This window comes from Copidosoma floridanum, unplaced genomic scaffold (assembly GCF_036245765.1).
Source record: "Copidosoma floridanum isolate Cflo_tuat_1 unplaced genomic scaffold, Cflo_Japanese_pri ptg000029l, whole genome shotgun sequence".
NCBI classification, from domain to species: Eukaryota; Metazoa; Arthropoda; class Insecta; order Hymenoptera; family Encyrtidae; genus Copidosoma; species Copidosoma floridanum.
In genome coordinates this window covers 4698380-4720365 of record NW_028321906.1, presented here as the reverse complement: position 1 = coordinate 4720365, position 21986 = coordinate 4698380, and the positions used below count along the sequence as shown (strand labels likewise).

At 37.9% G+C, this 21986-nt stretch overlaps 1 protein-coding gene across 4 annotated transcripts in view; it reads right to left on the bottom strand.

The window, feature by feature from the left end:
- unc-104 (kinesin family member unc-104) overlaps nt 1–21986 on the bottom strand; it is a 48303-nt gene that overhangs the window by 6028 nt on the left and 20289 nt on the right. Inside the window, exons 4-24 of one of the 4 annotated variants that reach the window (XM_089596005.1) lie at nt 21797–21875; nt 20966–21311; nt 20523–20778; nt 18874–19037; nt 18442–18581; nt 17046–17084; nt 15307–15447; nt 14746–15192; nt 10304–10506; nt 10097–10214; nt 8814–8986; nt 8429–8607; nt 4773–4910; nt 4553–4671; nt 3987–4392; nt 3524–3614; nt 3323–3438; nt 2593–3133; nt 2342–2522; nt 1734–1981; nt 1032–1331 (exon numbers count right to left, since the gene is read on the bottom strand). In XM_089596005.1, the coding sequence (XP_089452131.1) occupies nt 1032–1331; nt 1734–1981; nt 2342–2522; nt 2593–3133; nt 3323–3438; nt 3524–3614; nt 3987–4392; nt 4553–4671; nt 4773–4910; nt 8429–8607; nt 8814–8986; nt 10097–10214; nt 10304–10506; nt 14746–15192; nt 15307–15447; nt 17046–17084; nt 18442–18581; nt 18874–19037; nt 20523–20778; nt 20966–21311; nt 21797–21875 (4425 nt within the window). The remainder of the gene's footprint in view (nt 1–1031; nt 1332–1733; nt 1982–2341; nt 2523–2592; nt 3134–3322; nt 3439–3523; nt 3615–3986; nt 4393–4552; nt 4672–4772; nt 4911–8428; nt 8608–8813; nt 8987–10096; nt 10215–10303; nt 10507–14745; nt 15193–15306; nt 15448–17045; nt 17085–18441; nt 18582–18873; nt 19038–20522; nt 20779–20965; nt 21312–21796; nt 21876–21986) is intronic. The other 3 variants (XM_089596008.1, XM_089596006.1, XM_089596007.1) reach the window with 3 other exon arrangements.

Below are 21986 nucleotides of genomic sequence, written 5' to 3'. Positions count from 1 at the left end.
ATTTGAAGTTTGACTTTAAGTTTGAAAAACCATAAATATCCACGTTAGAATTAAATGTTCAACTGATGGTATGCTATTGGTACTACAAGCGGCAAAAATACATAGAAGCACAATCTACATCTTTTGATGATTTGCCACGTTTTTTAAACAGCAAGGTGTTGAACGATAAGAAACTGAATTTCATTCGAATGTTTTGATAGGAAGAAATATACTTTTAAAAGTTTGACTAAAATCTACAACCTGCAATTCTGACACATTCTTTGTCTCAAAGATTTCGAGTAGCCTCGTTTCAGGTCCCCGTTGCATACTTTTTAAAATCTTGAAAATGTAAATCTAAAGTTTAAATCGGTACACATCGATCAATCTATCATGAAAAGTGTCAAAGTTGCTGTTCACGTGTTTTATATTTCTTTGTGCCAAAATATGAAAACCAAATTGAAACTCCAGATATGGATAAAAATTAATGTTGTAACTTGAAGGTTTTGTTAAAAAGTGACGAAAGATTTAAATCAGCTGGCAAAATCCATGGCAAATCTATTCACGGTTTTACATGTGTAAATTTCACTTTAGCTTTTATTAAAGTCCGTCCAAGTCATTTTACTAATTCCATACGGTTGAAATTCAAGTACTCGAGATACATTCAATACGGTTTGATGACCACAACTTCGGAGCAACAAAAACATACAATCTTATAAAGTGCCGTCAAAAAAATGTTAATAAAAAAAAGTAATATCCCAAAGTTTGATCCACATCCCTGCTGACACTCCCTTTATCAATTGATAGTTTCCAAGCAATGTAAGGTGATTCGTGAAAATTTGATGGGCTGAACTACAAAAGCTGCTCGAGCTGCTTGCCACCACAAAAAAAAAAAAATGTGCACAATAGACATGTTCACCAAGTAAGTAAGATGCAAGCTGACACGTACGTACGTGCCCAAAATTAATGTGTGTATATAATATAGCGCATCGACCATAGACGAAGACAACCGCTACGGGGCGTTTCAGGCCATACGAGGATTAAGTGTCCTTTACCTGCTCGTGCTCGATTAACCGAGTGTATACTGACTCTTGGGACGAGGAGGATACGACCGAGGACATCATCGAAGCGCTCATGTCACCCATCGTGTCGTCGTTCGGCGAAACGTCCGACAGGACGATGGGCTCCTTGTTCGGTATTCTCCCTTGTATCAGCTTGACGTACTTGCTGGTCAGCTCCTTCTCGCGCTCGGTCATCTCCCACGGCTCGTACGTGTCCTTGCTGGGCGCCTTTTTCACCTTTACCGGACTTGCGTGGGACTCGTTTGTTGCCTTTGCCACCATGTTGCAGACCTCCTGCGCGCGGCACAAGTACGCGTGTTTTCACCAATCACAAATAATTTGATGAAAAATTGGGTAACCAAATATTTATGTCAATGGTATTCGCCACCTGCAGGAATTTCAAAACAACGCCATCCGAATGGGAAACGCGACCCTTTAACTAATTATGGCCCCCAACAATAATGTGTCTTTGATTTAGTGTTTGGTGTTACTTTTAAAACAAAAAATACCTTCCTTGCAACAAAAAAAAAAAAAAAAAAAAAAAAAAAAATGTTCTTATAACAAAAAGAACGGCAGTTTATCCCGTGGGTGGCGCAGATTGAGATCACTGCACCGAGCGAATAGTATCGCAGAAATTTGAAAGTTACAAGACAAATCAAACGACAGTCATGTACATTAAACGGCGCAAAAACCGACCTTCTCGCTTTTGGTGAAGTCGTGGGTGGCCTTGTTGCAGAACGTGTTTTTGTCAATGCCAAGCTTTTCCCTGAGAAGTAGGGTGTGCCTGACGCGCTCGACCTCCTCGAGCCTAGTCAATTTCTCGAGTTCCCATTGGTGGTCGAATATGAGGCTGTCGCCTCGAGGTCGCCAGCCGTCGAGGTTCTCTTCGCCCCTCACGTAAGTCGAGCTTGTGTCGAGCACGCGACGCTGTCGTCTTTGCACGCCTGCGAGCAACCGCAACCAAAAACCAACTCGTCAACCATTATATGCAATGTCCCTTACTTATGGAAATAATTTTGATCCTTTTTTGGTGTTACTTATTTCCGTACGTGTATCGAGAAAAATTGAATAGTAGCAACCGTTGCAATCCATTTTCACAAAGTTTTGTTGAAAATCAAACAAACGGATGACTTTCAAAAATAGTATTTCCATCAATATACACATCAATTAAACGATGAGAAGGATGATGGAGGGCGGATTTGGCTTGAAGGTTGTCAAACGACGGAAAAAAGGATGCATGAAAAAAAAAAATCAGCCCCACGCAATCACAACACCGATGGCTAAACTAGTGTGGTCGAGCTTACCTGCTTCGGAAGAGCGACGCAACACGAGCTCGTAAACACCGCTGAGCCGATTCGCCTCCTGGTTGCGGTAGCTCCCGCTAAACAGATGCTTCAGCGAGCGCGGCCCGACTCGCGCGTCCCTCCCGTAAATGATCATGCTGAGGTCCTTGGTAATGATGGCCGGTCTGCCGCAGTTCTCCAACTAGAAACGAACACGCAGAGTTAAGTACTCGCAACGAGGGGGCCAGTGGTATTCTCGTCACACCGTATACCTCGAGATAAGCAGAGATGGTCATGAATATTTGCTCGCCGTACGAGGTGACGCGGTTCAGGAGCACCGAGTTGTGGAGCGAGCTGTCCCAGGCGGCTTCGAACCTGAACATGCACCTGTCGTCCCCGGGCACGTCGAGGCACTCGCCAGGGAACAGCCCAAGTGACAGCACGCTCGAGTCGTTGTCCTCCTCCTCGGGCTCGGGCGTGTTCCGGATCCTACCCACCACGAGTTCGCGCACGTCCTTCCAGCGCAGCTCGGACGCCTGCTCGTGGACAATGGTGACGCGGATGCGCCGCTGTATGCCCTGGTGGAGCATGAAGAGACCCCGGCAGGGCAGGTCGTCGCTGTGGTCGACGACGCAGGGCACGTACTCGCCGTTGGGCGCCAACTCGCAGATTTCGAACCAGACGAGCACGTCGTACTTGGCGTGCACGTGCGAGGTGCTGGGCGACGGCAGCACGCTGCTGAACTTGGGCGAGCGGACCGGCTGGCTTATTGGGATTGACGGTGGTAGCATGCGCTTCGGTGGCTGGCGTACGCTATACGTGGACGATTGTTCATGGGTAATGGCATGTGTAATTTTTTTTTTTTTTTCAAGCAGCAGAATTTGTAAGGAAAAATGTGGTAGAATGTCTATCTTTTGTTTTGTAAGGGATATAACAGTTTAGTATAAGGGATTTGGATGGTTCACAAGAGTGGTATATAGATAAACAACTGATTGGCCTTACTATTCGAGTTTGGCGTCCTTGTGCAGAGGATGTTGTTGATAGTGGCCAAAGACCTCGAAGACTATCGGCTGCGTCTTTATGTACTCGACAAACGATTTGGTAACTGTGACGGTAATCTAATGGAAAAGAAGACGTAAAATAAGATTACTGGGGGATTTGCTCACTTTGGAGGGTCAATGTATCAGCTGATGATGCAATTACATTTTGTACGTGGTAAAAGCCAGGGGGATTGCCTTTGCCGGTGTTCTTGACGGGCTCGGTTGAGAAAGCCTCGTCGTGGCGATGCAAGAAACTACAATCGATAAAACGAATTTTTAGTTTTTATCAAACGATCAACTCGAGTAAAATACAATCAAAGAGCTGAGTCAAGTGCTTTGTATAGATTTTAAATATAGATTTGCACGTAGATTCTACGTGGATTTCGCATAGACTGCCACATGATTTCCACGTAGATTTCACAGGGAGTTTACATAAAATTTTTACGAAGCGATAAAAGTATCGCTATAAGATACAAATATGGAATAGTACACAGAACGTAGATAACAGAGAAACCAAATTATTTTGTATTCAGAAAAAAAGGTCTTTTCTAGGTAATCTCTGCGCCATCAACGTATCTGCATGGTTCCGTGGACGGGAAAAGGCTTGGAGTGAAGAAAAAGCTCACTTGAATTGACAGAAAATATCAGCGTATTCGGTAGCAATGCCCACGGCCTGGAGAACCGTCACGCGGAAGGTGAACTCGACGCCCGGCTGGAGGTGCTCAGGCGCCTCCTCCTCCTTGGTATCGCTGGCCACGGAGCTGTCCCCGCGGCCGCTGTCGGTGTCCCCGACCTCCTCATCCTCCTTCCCCTCCTTCTCGCTCTTGACCTCCTTGTTCTCCGAGTGGCCCTCGATGACCCGCTCCTCCGCCAGGATTTGATGCTGATGATGGTGGCCACCTTTCTCCATGCCCTGGGCGAGCAACGCGTTGCGACGGTTTTGGCGCTGAGTCGCGCTGCCGAAGAGGTCGTCGTCGAAGGAGATCCGGGCCGACTGTCTCACGCCGCACGAGTACTCACTGTTTTCCTCTTCTGGCGGAAAGTGTTCGTTAAGATTGGGCTCTTTTATATCTTTAGTTTGCTTGTTCGGTTCAATTCCAAAGGGTCTTTCATGCACCCAGGAATTAAAAAAAAAAAAAAAAAAAAAAATCATGTGTATCAATACACCGAACTAAAATCGACCGAGACGTACCCATGACGGCTTGAACGGCGACTCTGAGGTACCCCTTGACGTCGCCTTTCTCGTTGACAATGGCCACTTTGTGGATCAGAGGGACGGGATACAACAAGTTGCTCAGGTATATGAAAGATCTGCAAAGTGCCATTATTTTTTTTTTTGGTCCCTCGTCGGTTCGTTCCCACGAATATGGGATATACACATATATGAGACTCCCAAGGAAACATCGAATTACCTGCCAACCATACGGAACCAGGGGAACCGATCGTAGAACGGGTCGCCACCCGTGATGCTCTCGATGTTGTAGTCCGGCGAGGTTGGCGACAGCTCGGCCTCGTTGTGGTACATCTCGCGCATCAGCTCCAGTCTTTGTCTGACGGAGACACGGAAAACGTTAGTTATATTTTGATGCGCGGCTCGTTTTTGTGCAAGTACACCTTATTAATTACAACACGATAAGAGTCAACACTGCATGACATGCTGACACAAACGCTTCTGCGTGAGAGGTATACATTTCGCATCGCGACGTGAACTTATTATCACGGTGGTACACGTGCGTGAAACGTTTCTTGTCCGAACGCTGGCCTGTATATTGAAATCGTAGTGATATCGGTAATTCTGCTGATTGTTCGCAATTTTTTTTTTCCCCTCGTACGGATGTCATATGATACATGTTAATTATTTATGAAAATTGGAACTTTGAAGAAAATCACGCGTACAGGTTTAGTGTAACTAAAGTGCGATTGAAACACCCTGGATCATATAAAAAATCTTACTGTATGCCTACTACTTTATGCACAAATAATTATAGAAAAAAATCAAACAATCACGATTAAATCTGCTCGCTAATTATCTTATATTTTAATTCATACGTTGTGCGATAGTATAAAACGAGGGAGCGTGGTGAGCCTAAAAAATTAACGATGTTTCTATTTTAAAAAAATCATCATCAATGAACAAAAGCAAGCTGAACAGCTTGGGGAATCGTGAGTCGGATCTTGACAAGTAAAATGAACAAGTAGTACAGATAAACGTTTGGTCAGACATTCCGTCGTACGGTTATCGATAGCCATAGTAGTTACAAATGTCATATCATCAAAAAATGAATGAGCAAAGTACTTTGCAACGATTTTAATGTTTCTCGTAAATTATCAATTGGAAATATTTTCACTGAAAATAAAACCTCCAGGTCTACTGAAATCTCCATGGCAATTAATACGGAATACTGATTGTACTCTGTAGTGACGTTTATCCGATGGACTCGGTATTATAATTAATACTAAAGTTTTTAGATGGTCTAATATCTATTGCCAGTGAAATTTCTAATGTACATGACAACTAAATAAAAAAAACATTGGCACTTAAATTAAAAAAAATTGTTTTTGCCAAAAACACTAATGAAACAGGCTATTTTTTGCCACGTTGAGCAACTATGCGCAACAGCTTTTCAGCAGAAAATAGCCAATAGACTTAGCTAGACATTTTTTAGGATTGATAAAAGTTGACGAACGTTAATTTTTGTAACTAACACAAATAACGCAACCACACACCCGTTGATAAAGTTACCAATACAATAGAACAGATGTACTTGAAACAGTTTAAAGAATTATGTTTCAGTCATGATTAAATTTTTAAAGGAGAATTAAAATGTTGGTTCATTCTTTACAAAAGTTGTATCAAAATTTGGGAGTACAAATTAGGTTCCATTTATATAAAATTCTGGGTTATTTTCTTTTGTCCTGACTTGGGATATGCACCGAATATTATAGAAATGGTAAAGTGACTATGAGAGCTCAGCACTGAACTCAATCGTGTTACTTAAAATTCATGCAGACACATTGATACATGTCAGATATAGATTATAATCCTATTTAATGAAAAAATTAAAAGGTAGGTAAATATTACCGTCAGTGATAATATAATACATGACAATTTAAAAGTATATTATTTTCATACTACAGAAAGTAAGACCAAACTTAATTTTTTTCTCATTATTTATATAACTATTTGTGGGTACTAATCCCTGCCTAATGAGACCATTTTATAGATTCATGTGTATTTTTATAGTAAATCAGCAGAAGCTTCTTAACTTGTGAAAAAAGTTCAGACTTGAAGCACACATTTAATGTCAATGCAGAAAACAACAAGATTTAAATGCAACAACGATTCCGAGTAATTCGCATGAACTCGTGACATTGCAATTTGTCGGAAAAATGTTCAACGTCTCAGTAAATAGTTCATGTAAAAGCATAAAAGTCTTCTCCAAAAGACATGTAAGCAAACTCAAACATTATTTACGTTCGCGTTGGCAACGGACTCATTCATATTTAGAAATCCAAGCAATCGATGGCGATGCAAGCGACGGGACATGGACTGCGCAGACTTGAAGCACTTTATCTTTTTTATTACTGATCTTGACGTTTTCGAACACTTTGTATGATTACTACATTCGTTGAGAATTTCATGATTTTGCGAAGAAGCAGTATTTGGATGTGAAAATTTGAAAAGACAAATTGTTTTATTTATATTTATAATATATTTACAATCGAAAAATGTCATAGTTATTTTTAAATTAGATAATACGTAATAATACTAGAATATTTTAAAAGTTTAATTTTCAAATTCACTAATTTATTGTGATACGCAAGTAAACGCACTTTAATGTTGTTGTCCACGTATTATTCCAATGTAGAAAGTAAATTAAAATATGATAATCAGAAAATAGTATTGCTTGGATTTTTGGCTTGATTAATACAGCTTTAAACGCAAATGAATAGCATTTCGATTGAGTAACGGGATAATATGACATTTTATCCGAGCAGTAGCTGTTGTCAAGTAATTATAGTACTCAATTAGAAAGACAAAAATACTAAGAGCTTGGAAAAAACGTTCTCGATGTACATTTCAAATAAAAACGATTTGTGTTAGACGTGAAATAAAGTTACAATGAATTCGTGGATTCTTGAACTGTAGGCATACTATGTGAAGAAAAAAAAGTTTCAATTTTAAAAAAATCATGAAAAAACGTTTTATCAATTTTAGTTTTGATCTTTGAGTATTACTCCCGGGTGTACATAATACTATTGTTAAACTGCATTTGTATGGTGAAATCAACGACGTGTTATTTAAACGTGTGCTCAACCATTGATGAAATCAATGAAAACAAAAAGACCGTGATTTAGGTTGGCCAAAATAAATATTGGTGATGGTGGTGGAATGAGATCGAAACAATGGACAAAGTGCCAAGCGGAAGCTGGAAGGTACTGGGAATGACGTGACACCGATATGTTATTGGCGATGAAGTGGACGATGGCCGTCCAAGCGGACTCGTGCGCGGGCCGAGCACCAACCTCGATGGCAAGAGATTTGCCAGTGATGGTACGCCGGCCGGCGCGCCTGCATTGCCGGCAATGGGCTTTGTGGTGCAACAACCAGCCTCCGGCTCGCAGCCACTCGAGTCCTCGTTGTACGTCGGGCGCATCAGTTCCAAGCGCTGTCTACAAAGCGAACGGCAGCAACGATAACAACAACAAATAACATATCTGCACCACTTTTTCAAACACAAGTGCAACGATGCCCGACTCCGAGGCTGTTCATGTTTCGTTCACTTTGCTATTTTTTTCCCTCTTTTTTACTAGAACAGTTTTTTGCTCGTTTTTTGCTGCTACCACTACTATTACTAATTTGAGAAATGAATAGATGCTGCTGTGTTGCTTCGGTCATTGTTCAGTTCGTTAAACTGTCATCGGTGCAAAGTGTGCACTTACTAAATCTGAGCCTTTTAACTTGCAAAAATAAAATTCAAGCTTGCACGAGGTATATTTTTTCCCTCCGGGGAATGTACAAACTGTACGTGGATTTATTTTCCCCGCGCGAGTTGGCACTGCTTACCTGAGCTTGTCAAGGGTCCAGTAGTGGGTGGCGCCGTTTTTCAAGTCCTGCACTTCGACAGCGACGATCGTGCGTGGCAAAGGTCTTTCCTCTTCGTCCTCATCGTCCGCGGTTGGTAAGAGGTCCGGGGGTAAAGGCGAATACAAAGTGTCGGTGAGCAGCGTAAACTGGAATTGGACCTTTGACCAAAAAACAGAGTTCTCTTAAACCTGTATAGCTTTGTAGGGAAAGAAGGAACAATCGTTTTCCAAATGTTGATAAAAAAATCTCATTGGACCAAAAAATTTTTCGTTACAATTCAATGGACAACGAGTGTTGAAGCTTCAGTCGATGCGGTTTGTTTTTGGTTGGAAAATAAGGTATACCAATGCTGGAAGTGCCTCACCTTCTTCTTGAGCTCGACAGAAATGGCGTTGGCTTCCTTGAGGAAGATGGCGTTGCCCCACAAATCGTCCCTCAGACTGGTGAACTGGTGGTACTTCCACTTGCGGAAGGCCCAGCCGGCCAGCTGGAATTCGCGCTCACCCCAGTTGCTCTCTGCGTCAAACAATGGGTTGACTGAAATGCAACAACCGATGGGCGAAACAATCAGATCAAGCCAAGCACAAAACTCTTTTGTCACGGTAACGCTGCCACGGCGCTAAGGCTCGAGGGGTTGATGAGCTCGTGGACAATATGTATACAATGTGACGTGGGATGCTCGTTTACAGCCGGCATATCGAGGCTTCGTGTGTGTGTGCGCGCGTAGTTACACGTGATTGCGCGTGGGTGCTTAAATAGGCGTTGTTGCATTCACAATCGGAAATCAATAGATAACAAGTGCACTGACATACTCTGTTCCACTCCACAAGCTTGTGCTTTTGCGTTTTATAGATACCCAAGCGATAATTATACGTCCCATTCGTTAATGAAATATAAAAAAATATTAAATTACAATAACAAATAATTGAGTCCAGATTTTAAACTATGATAATATTTAACTTTCTTATAAAAATTACTTTTTTTTTTCTGTGAATTTTGAAAGGAAAAATTTAGTTTTGTTTCCTCATTAAATCACAGCAACAAATCATTTTTATGAACAACTAGTAATAATTTGTAGAAATTTTCATCAGTTGCTCAATAATTTTTTTAAGCAATTAATAATAAACAATAGATATTATAGACGATTAGTTTCAGTTAATTTTAATTTATAATAGTTATCATCAGTTATTATTATTTTTTTACCATCCGATAGGTCACTTATGACGAAAATAAAAAATAAAAAACAACAGCTAACAATGACAGATATTAAATTCTCTTCCTCAATAACTAATAATGAGATTTGTTGAATTCTCTTGTCAGTCTAAAATTTGGACTTAATTATTTCACCATCACTTCTCATTAATTATTGATTTTAATTTTCGCTTGGGTACGAAATTGTGTCAGCAAAGTAAATATTTTTGTTTTCAAAAAACGTGGCGAAGATGATTAAACTTGAACAAGGAGCAATGAAACCGTGTAGGAGTACATAGCAAAACTGCATGCTGCGTGAAACATTACGACATAGTTCGCATTGGGATACAAATCAGTAACTGTGACGAAAAAAAAAAAAAAAAAAAAAAAAAATGCGCAACTGTGTAAAAGTGTGAAAACATACGCTGAGACAAGGAAGCAATTAACAGGACTCACCAAATATGTCCTCCTCGGTGTTGTTAAAGTCTTCGGGCGTGTAGCTGCTGTACATCGACATGGTCATGCTCTGTTCTTCCACTTGCTTTTGCAAGGCGTCGATGCGGGCCTCGTAACTCTGAAAGCGAAGATAATCACGTTGCACGATAACATCCGCCCGACGAATAATAATATTTTATATCGCAATTTTCAGCGGGGGTGGCGTACTTTTCTTTGCTCCTCGAAGAGCTGGTCCGCCTCCTCCTTCTCCTTGCGAAACTGCTCCTCCAGGACCAAGAGCCGCTTGTCCATCTCCACCTTGAGGTCGATGCCCTGCTTCTCCAGCAGCTCGATCTGCGCAAAGTTCCAGTCAACCGTCTCGCCGGTTCCCGGTGTCTCGGCTGGCGAGTTCTTCTCGCGTCTCTCGCGAACTGTGGACCAACGCAATGTCACCTCTTTTTTTTTCGTGTCTATAGCTAAATACGTATGTTTGTGCCGATCTCAAAGAACATAGTCGAATAAGTAGCATGGCTTGCAAAGTATGGAAATAAATGTCAAATACTCAGGTACGTGGAATTCACGGCTTTTTTTTAGAATCCAATTTTGCACCCTTACGAGTTGCGATGACGCGGGTTATTGAAAACTTGGAGTGCAGTGGCTTTTTTCGACCAAAATATACTTTTATCCATACGCGTTATAATAGTTATTTACGTAACAAGTACGGAAAAGACGATTTCCCGCACGATTCGTGATTGACTTGCACGAGTGGCTGGAGTTGACAGGAACGAGTGCCAGTTGATCATTGATCGCAATGCTCGAGTTACCGTCACCGGCCACGAGTGCGGGAAATCGCCCCGCACGAGTTGCGTACAAGTTTTTTCCGCCGTCGGGTAGTTTTGGAAGCCTGGAAAATATTTTCCGCACACTTTTTCCGCACACTATGTGGGAAATCGATTTTCCACACTAACATCAGTGCGGAAAACACCTATTTTCCGAACACTATTGCGAAATAGTAGTTTTCTTACGAGTTTGAAAAGTCTTTGTTTGTGAACCGAGAGGTTTGCGGCCCGAGCCGAAGGCGGGGTCCGTAACGAGGTTCGTAAAGGAGACTTTTCGAACGAGTTCCGGAAAACTGCTTTTTAGCCCGAGGAAGTACCAGCCTCCCAAAACCACCCGAGGGCGGAAAAGTAAATTATAACGAATACATGACAATGAAGAATTTCGCAACATGTTGATTATGGTTATTGGGAAAAGCCAATGAAATGAAAAAAAAAAAAAAAAAAACCAATTTTGTGACAGTGGTAATTTTGAAAAATATGTATCGCTTGAATGACGATATGGATTCCGTAGGTACATCTAAGATTTCCGAAATTATCCAATAATTGTAATATAACTTAATATATCAATGATTTACTTTGTGACAGTATATATATATTTGAATTACAATACAACTTCAACATTTTATAGAACTGTGATCATGTACGCGATACATTATGTTGTACTAGCCAATGGATATTCATGATCTTGATTTGATGATTTTCATTAATTATTGTTACAAATTTAGTTACATTAAGGGAGATATAGTTTTATTTAAATCCGAAGTAAATATTCTAGTTAAATGATATTTAGGTCTTTACTCTGCAAACCAACATTTGGGTGAGTTTTTTACGTTTTCTTGGACAAAAGTGCGAGGTGCCCGTAAAAATAAAAAATAAAACTAGTCATACAACTAACTAATAACTTTTTACACCACACTGTCAAAAAAATTTTTAATAATTATATACTCAATTAATATAGCAGATTAAAGTGTAGTACAACCATTCCAAAAGTCAAATCTACTGGGTTTTGATAAACGCTTGTTGTAGGTGCGGATATAATATATATTAAATGGAATATGCCAATATTAAAAATTCAAGGTGCGGTTTTGATATTCATGAAAATCATTACTTTACTTGTAAGTGATATATTATTAAGTGAAATAATATATTAAAAGAAAATTGCAGCAGAGACTAATAGTAGGAAAAAAAAAAAAAGTAAGTCACAAGAGTATATTGGTTTTCACCCACAGTAGTCTCGGGATACGCTTCCCTCAAAGTCACAAGAAGCATCTCGCAGGTTTCTTTAAACATGCAAGATTCCTACCATCCATTTTATATCCATATATACCACGAGCTGCTCACACTGGTTGCCGTCGAATTAATTTTTTTCGCTTCGTAATTACAGTCACAGTACTTGAGGGCAAAAAAAGCGGTTTTTTCCCCCATCGTTAGGTAGATTTTCTGTATGTTATCAATTTCAAAGAGAAATTAAAAGTAATGAGACTGATGGACTTTTAGCTTTGGTTCAACTTAAATAGGAAAATTTATAAATATTTGCAGGTATCGAGAAAATTAATGCAAGCAAAAAAAAGATAGCTTTACTTGAAAAAAATTTTTATAATTTTTCCAAATGTAATTTAAGATCCAAATACAGAGTTTTAATGTCGATATTAAAAAAGTATCTAAATTAGATGTGTTTACATGTCTACTTACTTGAAAAAATATGAACAGTTACATTTTTTATACAAATCTATTTAAAAGTGAAGTTGCAAAAACAAAATATTGTAGTAAAAATTATCAGAATAAAAAAGCTCAACAGCAAACAAGAAAGGGGAACCACCATTAAAATATAAATATTTATATTCTATAAAACTTTGGTAGAGTAATTTAGATAGAAATACTAAAAAGGATTAAATACATCATCTCCCAATATACAGCCTAGGTCATTGACAAAATAAAATTACTTGTTATTGTAAACACAATAATCTCTTGTTTTGTGAAATAGAGTATTAACAATTACTACAACGAGTTTGGTATACAAATATTGAAGGAAGACTAAAATTTTTATATCATGGTACAACTACAACCTTTGGTACAATTATTTATTTATTTCCGTTAATATTTACTTCAACTTTTTCTAGCCAACTATACTACCCCACAGTACGGCCGATTCCCAAAAAAATTACCAAAAGTTACAACTAGGGGTTTCCTGGGGTCTTTAAGTGCAAATTTGATGTTCGATTTACGAAAACTTACTCCCCTCATCCCTTAGTGACCATCCCTTGGCATAAAACATCGCCTATTTTTCTACATGCGTAATTGAATCACATTTTACTTTTGAGGTCATTCAACAACTATTGATTAATGATTTTGTTAATTATTTAAATTAAATACTGTTTAAATGTTATTAGTGAAAATTGTAATAGTTTTTATTTTATAAAACTATTTGAAAATAAATTCCGTCTTGTTAGTTTTACGCACAAATATCATGAAATCGATGTTAAAAAATCGGCACGTAGCTACCCAAAAAATCGACTGGTGTATTTTAAACACTTTACTTCAGGTATTAAATATTTATGTTTTATTAATCTATCAGTCGTTTTAAGTTAAGAAAAAACACCCAATACCATAAAACTTATCGGGTGTGGTCAAAAGTACGTCGACGTTAATATTGAGAAAAAAAAATATAAACGTTCGCGGTGATCAAGAAACTAGGAATTTTGTAATTTGGTGCTACATTTTTTATATACAGATGATGTCACTTGTTCAAATAATGCACCCAACCAGTAGTTGATGCACATCATGCTGGAGGCAACATAAAAATTCTCCCCGTACTCATTTTTTTGATGCTTCATAGTTCCCTTTAGCATCTGCATCAGAATTAAGTACCAACAATTGGGGTCATAATAACAATTAAAAATGAGAATTTCCAAAATCCAAACAATATTCAAATTATTGAAAAAATGGTTCAATGATTACTGTAATATTTGATAGCATACAATTCCCAAAGATTTGTCAAGATTGTGATGACGCATCTAGGTGTTCTTCTTGTAAAATAAAATTAAAAAAAAAAAAAAATTGAAAAGAAACGAGGCAGAATAAGCTTGATTGTTGGTGTGTATGGTTCAAGTGCTGGAAACTCGACAGATAAGAGCACACACAGCGAGAAAAGGGCGGCAATCCGTGCTATCAGCAACGTTCCAAGTGTTGTACTCAGTTAGGAAAAAATACACAATTGGGAAAGCCGAGAAAATTCGTACGAAACCGAAAAGGTGCAGGATTGTGTCAAAGTAAAGATTTTGTTCGGTTTACCTCGTGATTATGCAGATTTTATTGACGGTGGGTACACAACGTATCGGTTGGCGGATTCTCTTGGCGTGTGCTCGTTTTGATGCGTGCACGACGGGTGTTTCCGGATTGGGAGCAGTACAGCACGTAGTTGTGCCAAAATGTATATTTCGTTCGGGCGGTGCAGGAAAGGGATGTACAGGGAAAAAAAAACAAAAAAAAACAGAAAAGGACATAGTACAAAAAAAAATAATAAACAGTAATAAGGAATAAAGAGCGCGCGCGCGCATAATCAGGTGATTCCCCGTTTTTCGATGACGTCCGACCACTCGCGACGACTCCTCACCACGAGCCCCAGGGAGATTATCGCGAGACTACTGTACACTATCTGCTTTATTAATCGCTGTCTTCTGATTGCGGGAAATGGTAAAAAATACAAAACTACTGTTAAAATTATGTTCCTTTTTTTTTTTTGTTTGCCACAAAAGTAATAATGTAAACTTATTAAAAAAAAAATCAATAAAGAGCGGTATACTATTGCACCAGGATTACCGCGACACTTACCTTGCTCGGGATGATTGAACCTAAAGACGTGGTTCTTGCCGAGGATGACACGGGAGCCAGTCTTGAGGATCATGGGCTCGGTGATGACGCGCCCGTTCACGTAGATGATGGCGCTCTTCTTCGGTATGAGGGTGATAAGGCCCTCGTGGTTTTCGAAGACGCAGTGCTCGCTTAGGATGTGCGGACCGGACAGTTGTATGTCCTGGGGCACGTTCGCCTCGGCGCTGCCGACCCGCGTGAAGCCATCCTTGATGTAGTAGATGAGGCACTCGGACATAAGCGGGTCCTCGTTCAAATTTACCAGGTGTGGGGTCTTTTTTGGGGAGAACACCCCGACCGTGACCCCGTCCTCCTTCACCGCCACGCCCATCTCGGCGAACACTGCCTCGCGCTGCACGCGTATCGCCTCGGTGCGCTTCAGCTTTTCTTCCCACGTTTCGTTTAGCTCTGTTTTTTTTTGTTTCAATCAATTTTATTTATTTATTTATTTGTTTGTTTTTTTCGTCAACTAGTAAATTTTCATCATTTATGCTGAAAATATTATCGTATAGTCTTCGTCACCTGCTATGAGCTTTTCCGAGGCCTGGAGCTGCTCGACCGCTTCTTCGGCCAATGTTGAAGTTGGGTGGGAAGGGATTCTCTGGCGTATTTCTTTCGGATCGTCTTCTCGTTTTGGGTTCCGGATGAAAGAAGATACATCTCCTGCGCAAACAAATGCAATGTTTCTTGTGAAATATGTGCGTATAAGTTATCAAACATTGAAGAAGAAAAAAAAACGTCCCAAGCGGTCGTCGCAAGTGCACCAACTCTGGTGGGATCAACAACTCGCATTACCGCGTGCAAAGTAATAAAATCGCTTGCTAAGGTGTATCATGAATATTTTTCATCTTATCAATTTTTTTTTTTTTTTTTTTTTTTTTTTTTCATTTACACAATTATGTACAACTTGTACTTGGTTCACGAAATCTCACGTTGTCACCACGTTCTCAACGCTGAAAGTGAAGAACAAGTGGATCTAGAGTATTTATGGAAAACAAGATGTTAATAAATACTTATTTGGGAGTATTTTACAAGAATAATAACGCAGATTTCAATTATCAGTGGATAAAGATTAATATATTTTATAACATCTTGCTCTCCAATACTCCAAATGGTATTTTGTTTGGCTTGGTTATTTTTTTAAATAAAATGTACTGCTCAAATTTAATGGGATATTATACTTGATTCGTTAAAATACAAATGTTCCGTGTGCCGATGAAACATATTATTATGGTTATCTCATTGGTATTTGAGTAAATTTTAGAAAAGTGCAGATATCCTTGAGTACGTAATAATCCACCAAATGGTAAAGGCAGCAACCATTTTAATGCAAAAACAATAACACATTTTATGGTGACATGAAAAAAAAGCTTTACGAGATGATGGATTGGGCCTCAATCGAGTGCTAGTTGTGTAAAATCCACTTAAACAACAATGGTGTAACAATGAAAGATATTTTATGGGTACGGTGAACTTCTGTTTAAAATATTCTCTTAAAGCTTTGAGCGCATATTTTGCACGCAAAGTCATCGAAAGCAAATGTGGACGGCAAACTTGCTACTACAAAAGACTTTAGCCATGCAATGTACTCATAACTTAATTGTAAGCACACATGATTTCAAATTAACACACTTTTGCAAAATTGCGTATACGAAATCAGCAAAGTACTATTTCTTTTCTAAAAAGGAATTGTTAATTACAAAGCCAAACGTGATAAAAAGGCAATTATTATTATTTTTTATTTTCACAAAGCTCAAGCGCCATCAACTTGTAACGAATATTTTTTCCACACATTTTGTCTTTGTGATCAATGAGTAATTAATTCTTATTGTGTAAAAAATGTTTATATAAAGTTGTTCATACAGTTCCGTAGTTTGATGAAATAGATCTTATCGCAATATATTCTGTTAGGGGTGCTATAAATACGACCAAGGCGTAATTTTTTCATTGTTCTTGTTCATTAAATATTATCACGCAAATAGTCATTCTGAATTTTATGGATCCTAATACATGTGAAAGATAAGGTTTTAATATTCGCACGTACGCAAACGCGATTGCTGAATATCGCTATCGAGATATATGTACAAAAAGAAAAAAAATCAGAACACATGTGCCATGAGAAAGAAAAGCAAGTAATAAGCCGTGGGCAAAAATAAAAAAAATAAAAAAAATAAAATTAACAGCAATATTTTGACAATAAAAAGTCAAGGCAATGTTTTGTTGCGGCTTGCTCATGTTTATTTTTCCTGTTTTGTACTTACTAGAATCTTTTTTTTCGTAAGTGACTTTGCCGTCGGGCCCTAAATGGTCGGTGCGTTTAGAAAAGAAAAAAAAGTGTCAATCGGTTTTTCACTTTACTCAGCTTTTTCAGATAAATTGTATTCTATTAGTTCATACAATTCAGTTTTTTTTAAGAGAATTAAAATTCTTGTAACAAGTAAAAAAGTCTCTATCTTAAGTTGTGTTGTACAGTAATCAAATCTAAATGACAAATATACAAGTAGTAAAGCCAAAAAAAATTTATCAATCGGAAACAAAATTATTAAAGGTTAGTTAACATACAACTAATGATAGTAAATAGATGGTAAAAAAACTGCGATCACAATAAAATTTTATTACGATAACTTTTCATGTCTGTTTTTTCGTATGAATTATGTATTTTTATTTCTTCTTAAATCACTAGTAACCTAATACTAAAATTTTCGCCCGAAAAATTTCAAATTTAAATTAAACCTTGTCTAGATTCTATGAAATAGAGTATTTTTATTTTTATTTTAAGTTAAAAAAGGTGAGGCATACTTTTATAGTTAGAATTTGGAATTTGATTTTTTGTTAATTTTCGTCAGATCGTAGGTTGGTATCCGTATGCGTATCCATTCGTAACTAACAGAACGTCTGTTCTATTTGTAGTAAACAATCAACGAAATCACTAGTCTGATTTTCGTATTTTGATCAATATTGTTGACTAAAATTAAACATACGCTCTGTTGTAGTTAAGTAGGAATACTAAAATCTGCAACCAGACGAAAACCTACAGTAATACATATATTTATTGTTTGAAATTAAACAATAAATATTTAACATAGTTAAAACAAGTCTCTAAATTGTATTCATATAGTTTTCAAGTCAAGTGGTACGAGGGGTATACCCCAATGTATACAATATGTATATATTCAAAAAGCAGGTTTCCTTAGTCTGGCGTCTGATGGTCACCACCTTGTAGGCTCACACCAAGCATAATATATAGTTTCACTTTTGGCTTAGCAATAAGATATAACTTTTTTAATTTGGATGTCAAAAGTATATTCAAGTCGAAGGTGGTTTAACTCGAGGAACAAACAAATATATTTTTTTTAAACCTAAAATATGGTTTTTATTTGTTCCCCAAAGGAAAACTTACTTTTTGTATACCTCTCGTATTTTAAAAATTACAGGCAGAAATCTTAGTTGTAGTTTACAAGGAAACATTTCATGAAGTGGAAGATTCAATGAATTTCACGTTGGGATGTACATAATTATACAAACACGTCAACTTACTAGTCGTATAGAGGATTTATTATACATTATACAGAGTAAAAAAACTTGTTGGTTCGGATGGGGCGAGCGAAAATTCGAGCAATAGAAACCTAATTGAAAACATAAAGAAGAGCAGCTTACCCTCTTGGAAGTCGATGCCTTCCTGCTTGAGCAGCTCACGGAGCTTCTGTATTTCTTCCTTGAGCTCGCGGATGATCTTCGCGTTTGCATCCTCATTGACCACAGCTTTGCACACGATCTGCTTGGCCCTGTCCGCGTATCTGCACAACAAATTCATGTGTCTCTAATGCTCAATCAAACAAATCTCAAGAAAATTTCATTCAGATGCGTTTACTGTGTATCATTTAAAGGTGGAAACATCGAATGTCATCATGTTACACAATTATCATCATTATTGTAAGTGAAAAAAGGTTCGTAAAATTGAATTTCCATAAAACAGTACTGCTAAATGAATAGCTTTGTAAAAGGTAAAGATAAATTTGTAAAAAAAAGGAAATTCAAAAGCATAGTTCAAATCATACAAAGTGAATAATTTTCTATGGTAATTATTACCTTAGTGTGGAGAGAGTTTCGTCGTAATTTATGTCCGCAGGACTGATGGCCGCGATCATAGCCGTTTTCGAGTTGCCACCCAAATTTTCACGTAACAGCCAAGTCAGTACTGAATCTCGGTAAGGTATGAAATCAGCTTTCTTCTTCTTTTTGTCCTTTGAAGCCTAAAAAATATATTATTCATGCATTGACGATCAAATTTTTAGTTGTGAAACTCATCTTTTTTTTTCTCTGTACAATGGATAAAAAGCTTATTTTTTGACTTCACACCCACTGTACAAGGCAGTGTAAAAGTTTAGGTTCTTATTCCTCTTTTTCAAAAAATATATCTACACAAATACGCGGCAAGTTTCGTCTTCAAGTCATATCTAGCTTCAGACCCATGCAAGGTAAAACCATTAAAACTGGAATACGTTCGAAAACAACCAGTACTGCCCCTATTACAGAGAATAAATTTTTTCCGAAATGATCGTTACATAACAGAATTTACACGTTACATTAAAAAAAAAAAAAAATAAAAAAAAAAAAATCAATCAAAACAATAAATTCTATGACTCTATTAAAAAAAAACTAAATTTTTTACAAGGGCTCGAAAGCCTAATATTAGAGTAGTTTATTTATAGTCTTGACTTTTTTTTTATTTCTTAAACCTCATTGTCATCGTTGCTAATTGTAGCTTATTTTAATGTTCAATATTTGTAATAAGACGATATAGTGCACATTTATCCGGATTTTAAGGTATATTAGCAAGTGCTCGATTGCAGGATACAGGAATTCCAAATCACAACAATTTCCAATTCACCTGAAATGGAACACGATACTGTGTGACCCAAAACCCACGTAACATAACTAACCTATACGAAAGAATTTTATGAAACTTATTTACGCCAAGAATTTAATGAACTGTAGATTTTTACAAATAAGTACAACAAATATAATCTTATTTTGATGGTTAGGAGTTAAATAAAAATGCACAAATCGCTACAAAACTTTAAAAATCTTTTTTTAGAGTATCTAAAATAACCTTTTATTTTTCAATAGTTCTTTTGATCGTTATTTAGAGTAAATAAATGTTAAAGTAGAGCTCTTTATACCATGTCTTATGAGAGTTAACCTCCAATTAATTATTTATATTTTATGAAATTGTTGCAAACAAGATATTACTGAAAAAAAATATTAGTTGATAAATTGTAGTTTCTAAATTCAGTTTTTTTTTTAAATTTTGCGGTATATTATAGTGTATTTCAATGAAAACCAACATAAAACAAACAAGGTATAGAGTTTGTAGGTTATGTCAGAAAAATGCAGGATAATACTCCTGCGCGGGGTCAGGGGATCTCTATTATTCCTATCTCTGTCACATGAACCCTAACTATCCTAAATTTACTAGAAGATAGAATGTAACGAAACATCGTATCACTGAAGAAATGAAAAGAACTTACCGCCTGTGAACAGTCGAGAGTTTATCCAAGTATAGTAGCGTATAAAGAATAAAAAAATAGAGTTATTTTAATGGTCACGATGGGGACCCCAAAAAACTTTAATTTTGTACTGATGATATCACTAATCAACCGATTTCAAACCAAAAAATCAATGGATTCTGGTCTGATAGTTAGCCAGGAAAAACAGTGAAAAACGAAAGCACTTACAATTTCAGCCAGGGCACTGATGACCTTGCCGAGGGTCGTCAGGCTCTTATTGATGTTAGCGCCCTCCTTGAGGCGAGTACCCTTAGCACCAGTGGAATCAGCACGTTCCGAACCTGCGAGATCGACCAGTGAGATTTTGGAGACCTTTTCTGTGGCCAGACCAGTCACTGTGTCCTCCTTGTGCTGGGTGAAGAATATGGTGAATACTGCATGTGACCTGCTTGATGTCTCGTTCATGTTTGTCGCCGCCACCGTTCTGTTGTTAATAAAAACGATTAAATAAACCATTAAAAAAAAAAAAAAAAAAATAGATGCAAAAAAGAGGGTGAGACGGCGAGTTTGATGGATATGCTTTTATGTAGATGGAATAAGAAAATGACATTAATAAACTATAGCGTAACTTTAGTCTCACACTTAACAAATGATAGTTCGTTCGTTTATACCTGGCCTTATTTCCCTCATCGATGAGATCGTGGATGTCCTCGTAGGACATAACAGCAAGCTTAGATAGGTCCTCGACGTAAGGCCCCAAAAGAGGGTGTTCACGGACACGTAAGTTCCCTTTGTTCTTCGGATTGAGGAGATCACGCACGCGCTCGCAATATATCTCCATGTAGCTGACCTCGACCGAGTGTTTCATTTCCTCGTTCGAGCTGTCGCTGATCCTGCGGAACAGGTCCTTGCAGATCTGTGGTATGATGCCCTCCTGGCCCTCTTCCTGCTTGCCCATCATTGTGTAGGACTTGCCGGCTCCCGTTTGCCCGTACGCGAATATGCACACGTTGTAACCTGTTGTCGGTTCGCATGGAACAGCCAAATTTTATTTTTGGAATAATGTTTGTTTGGCTTAATCAGAGTTTTCATTCATTGATAATGAAAGGAAAAACATTTCTTGTTGTTTTGTTGCACAAAAAGTTCTGGGCTGAAAACCAGTTTATTTACAAGAATTAACTGACTTTGTGAGTCCTGTAAATTTATTGAGATTCAATAAAAGTGTAACTAATAAAATATGTACCCCTTATAATTTAAAATTCCAGCTTTGCTTGACAGAACTTAGTGTTTTAGAATAAAAAAAAGCATCAAATATGGAACATAAAAAATGTTATTGATATTGTATAACGATAGTACACGACTGTAGATGTGAACTACGACGTATAATGTGTACCACTTCATGCCAATAAAAGTATGCGAGACTACGTAAGCTGATTCGTGTAGGTAAGTGTGTTTTATAAGTATTTACGAGCACGTATAACTCCACGACCACTTCTACCTACCTTCGAAAGCGTGTTCCAGCATCTCCTCGCCAATGTCCTTGTAGACCATAATTTGGGAGGAGTAATTGTCTTCGTTGGGCTACAAACAAACGAACATACTCGTGAAAATCCCCAACTCATAAATTCCTTTTAAAATACATATTGGGTATAACAATGCGAGGGGTGTACAAGTCGACGAGGCAAAGTACTG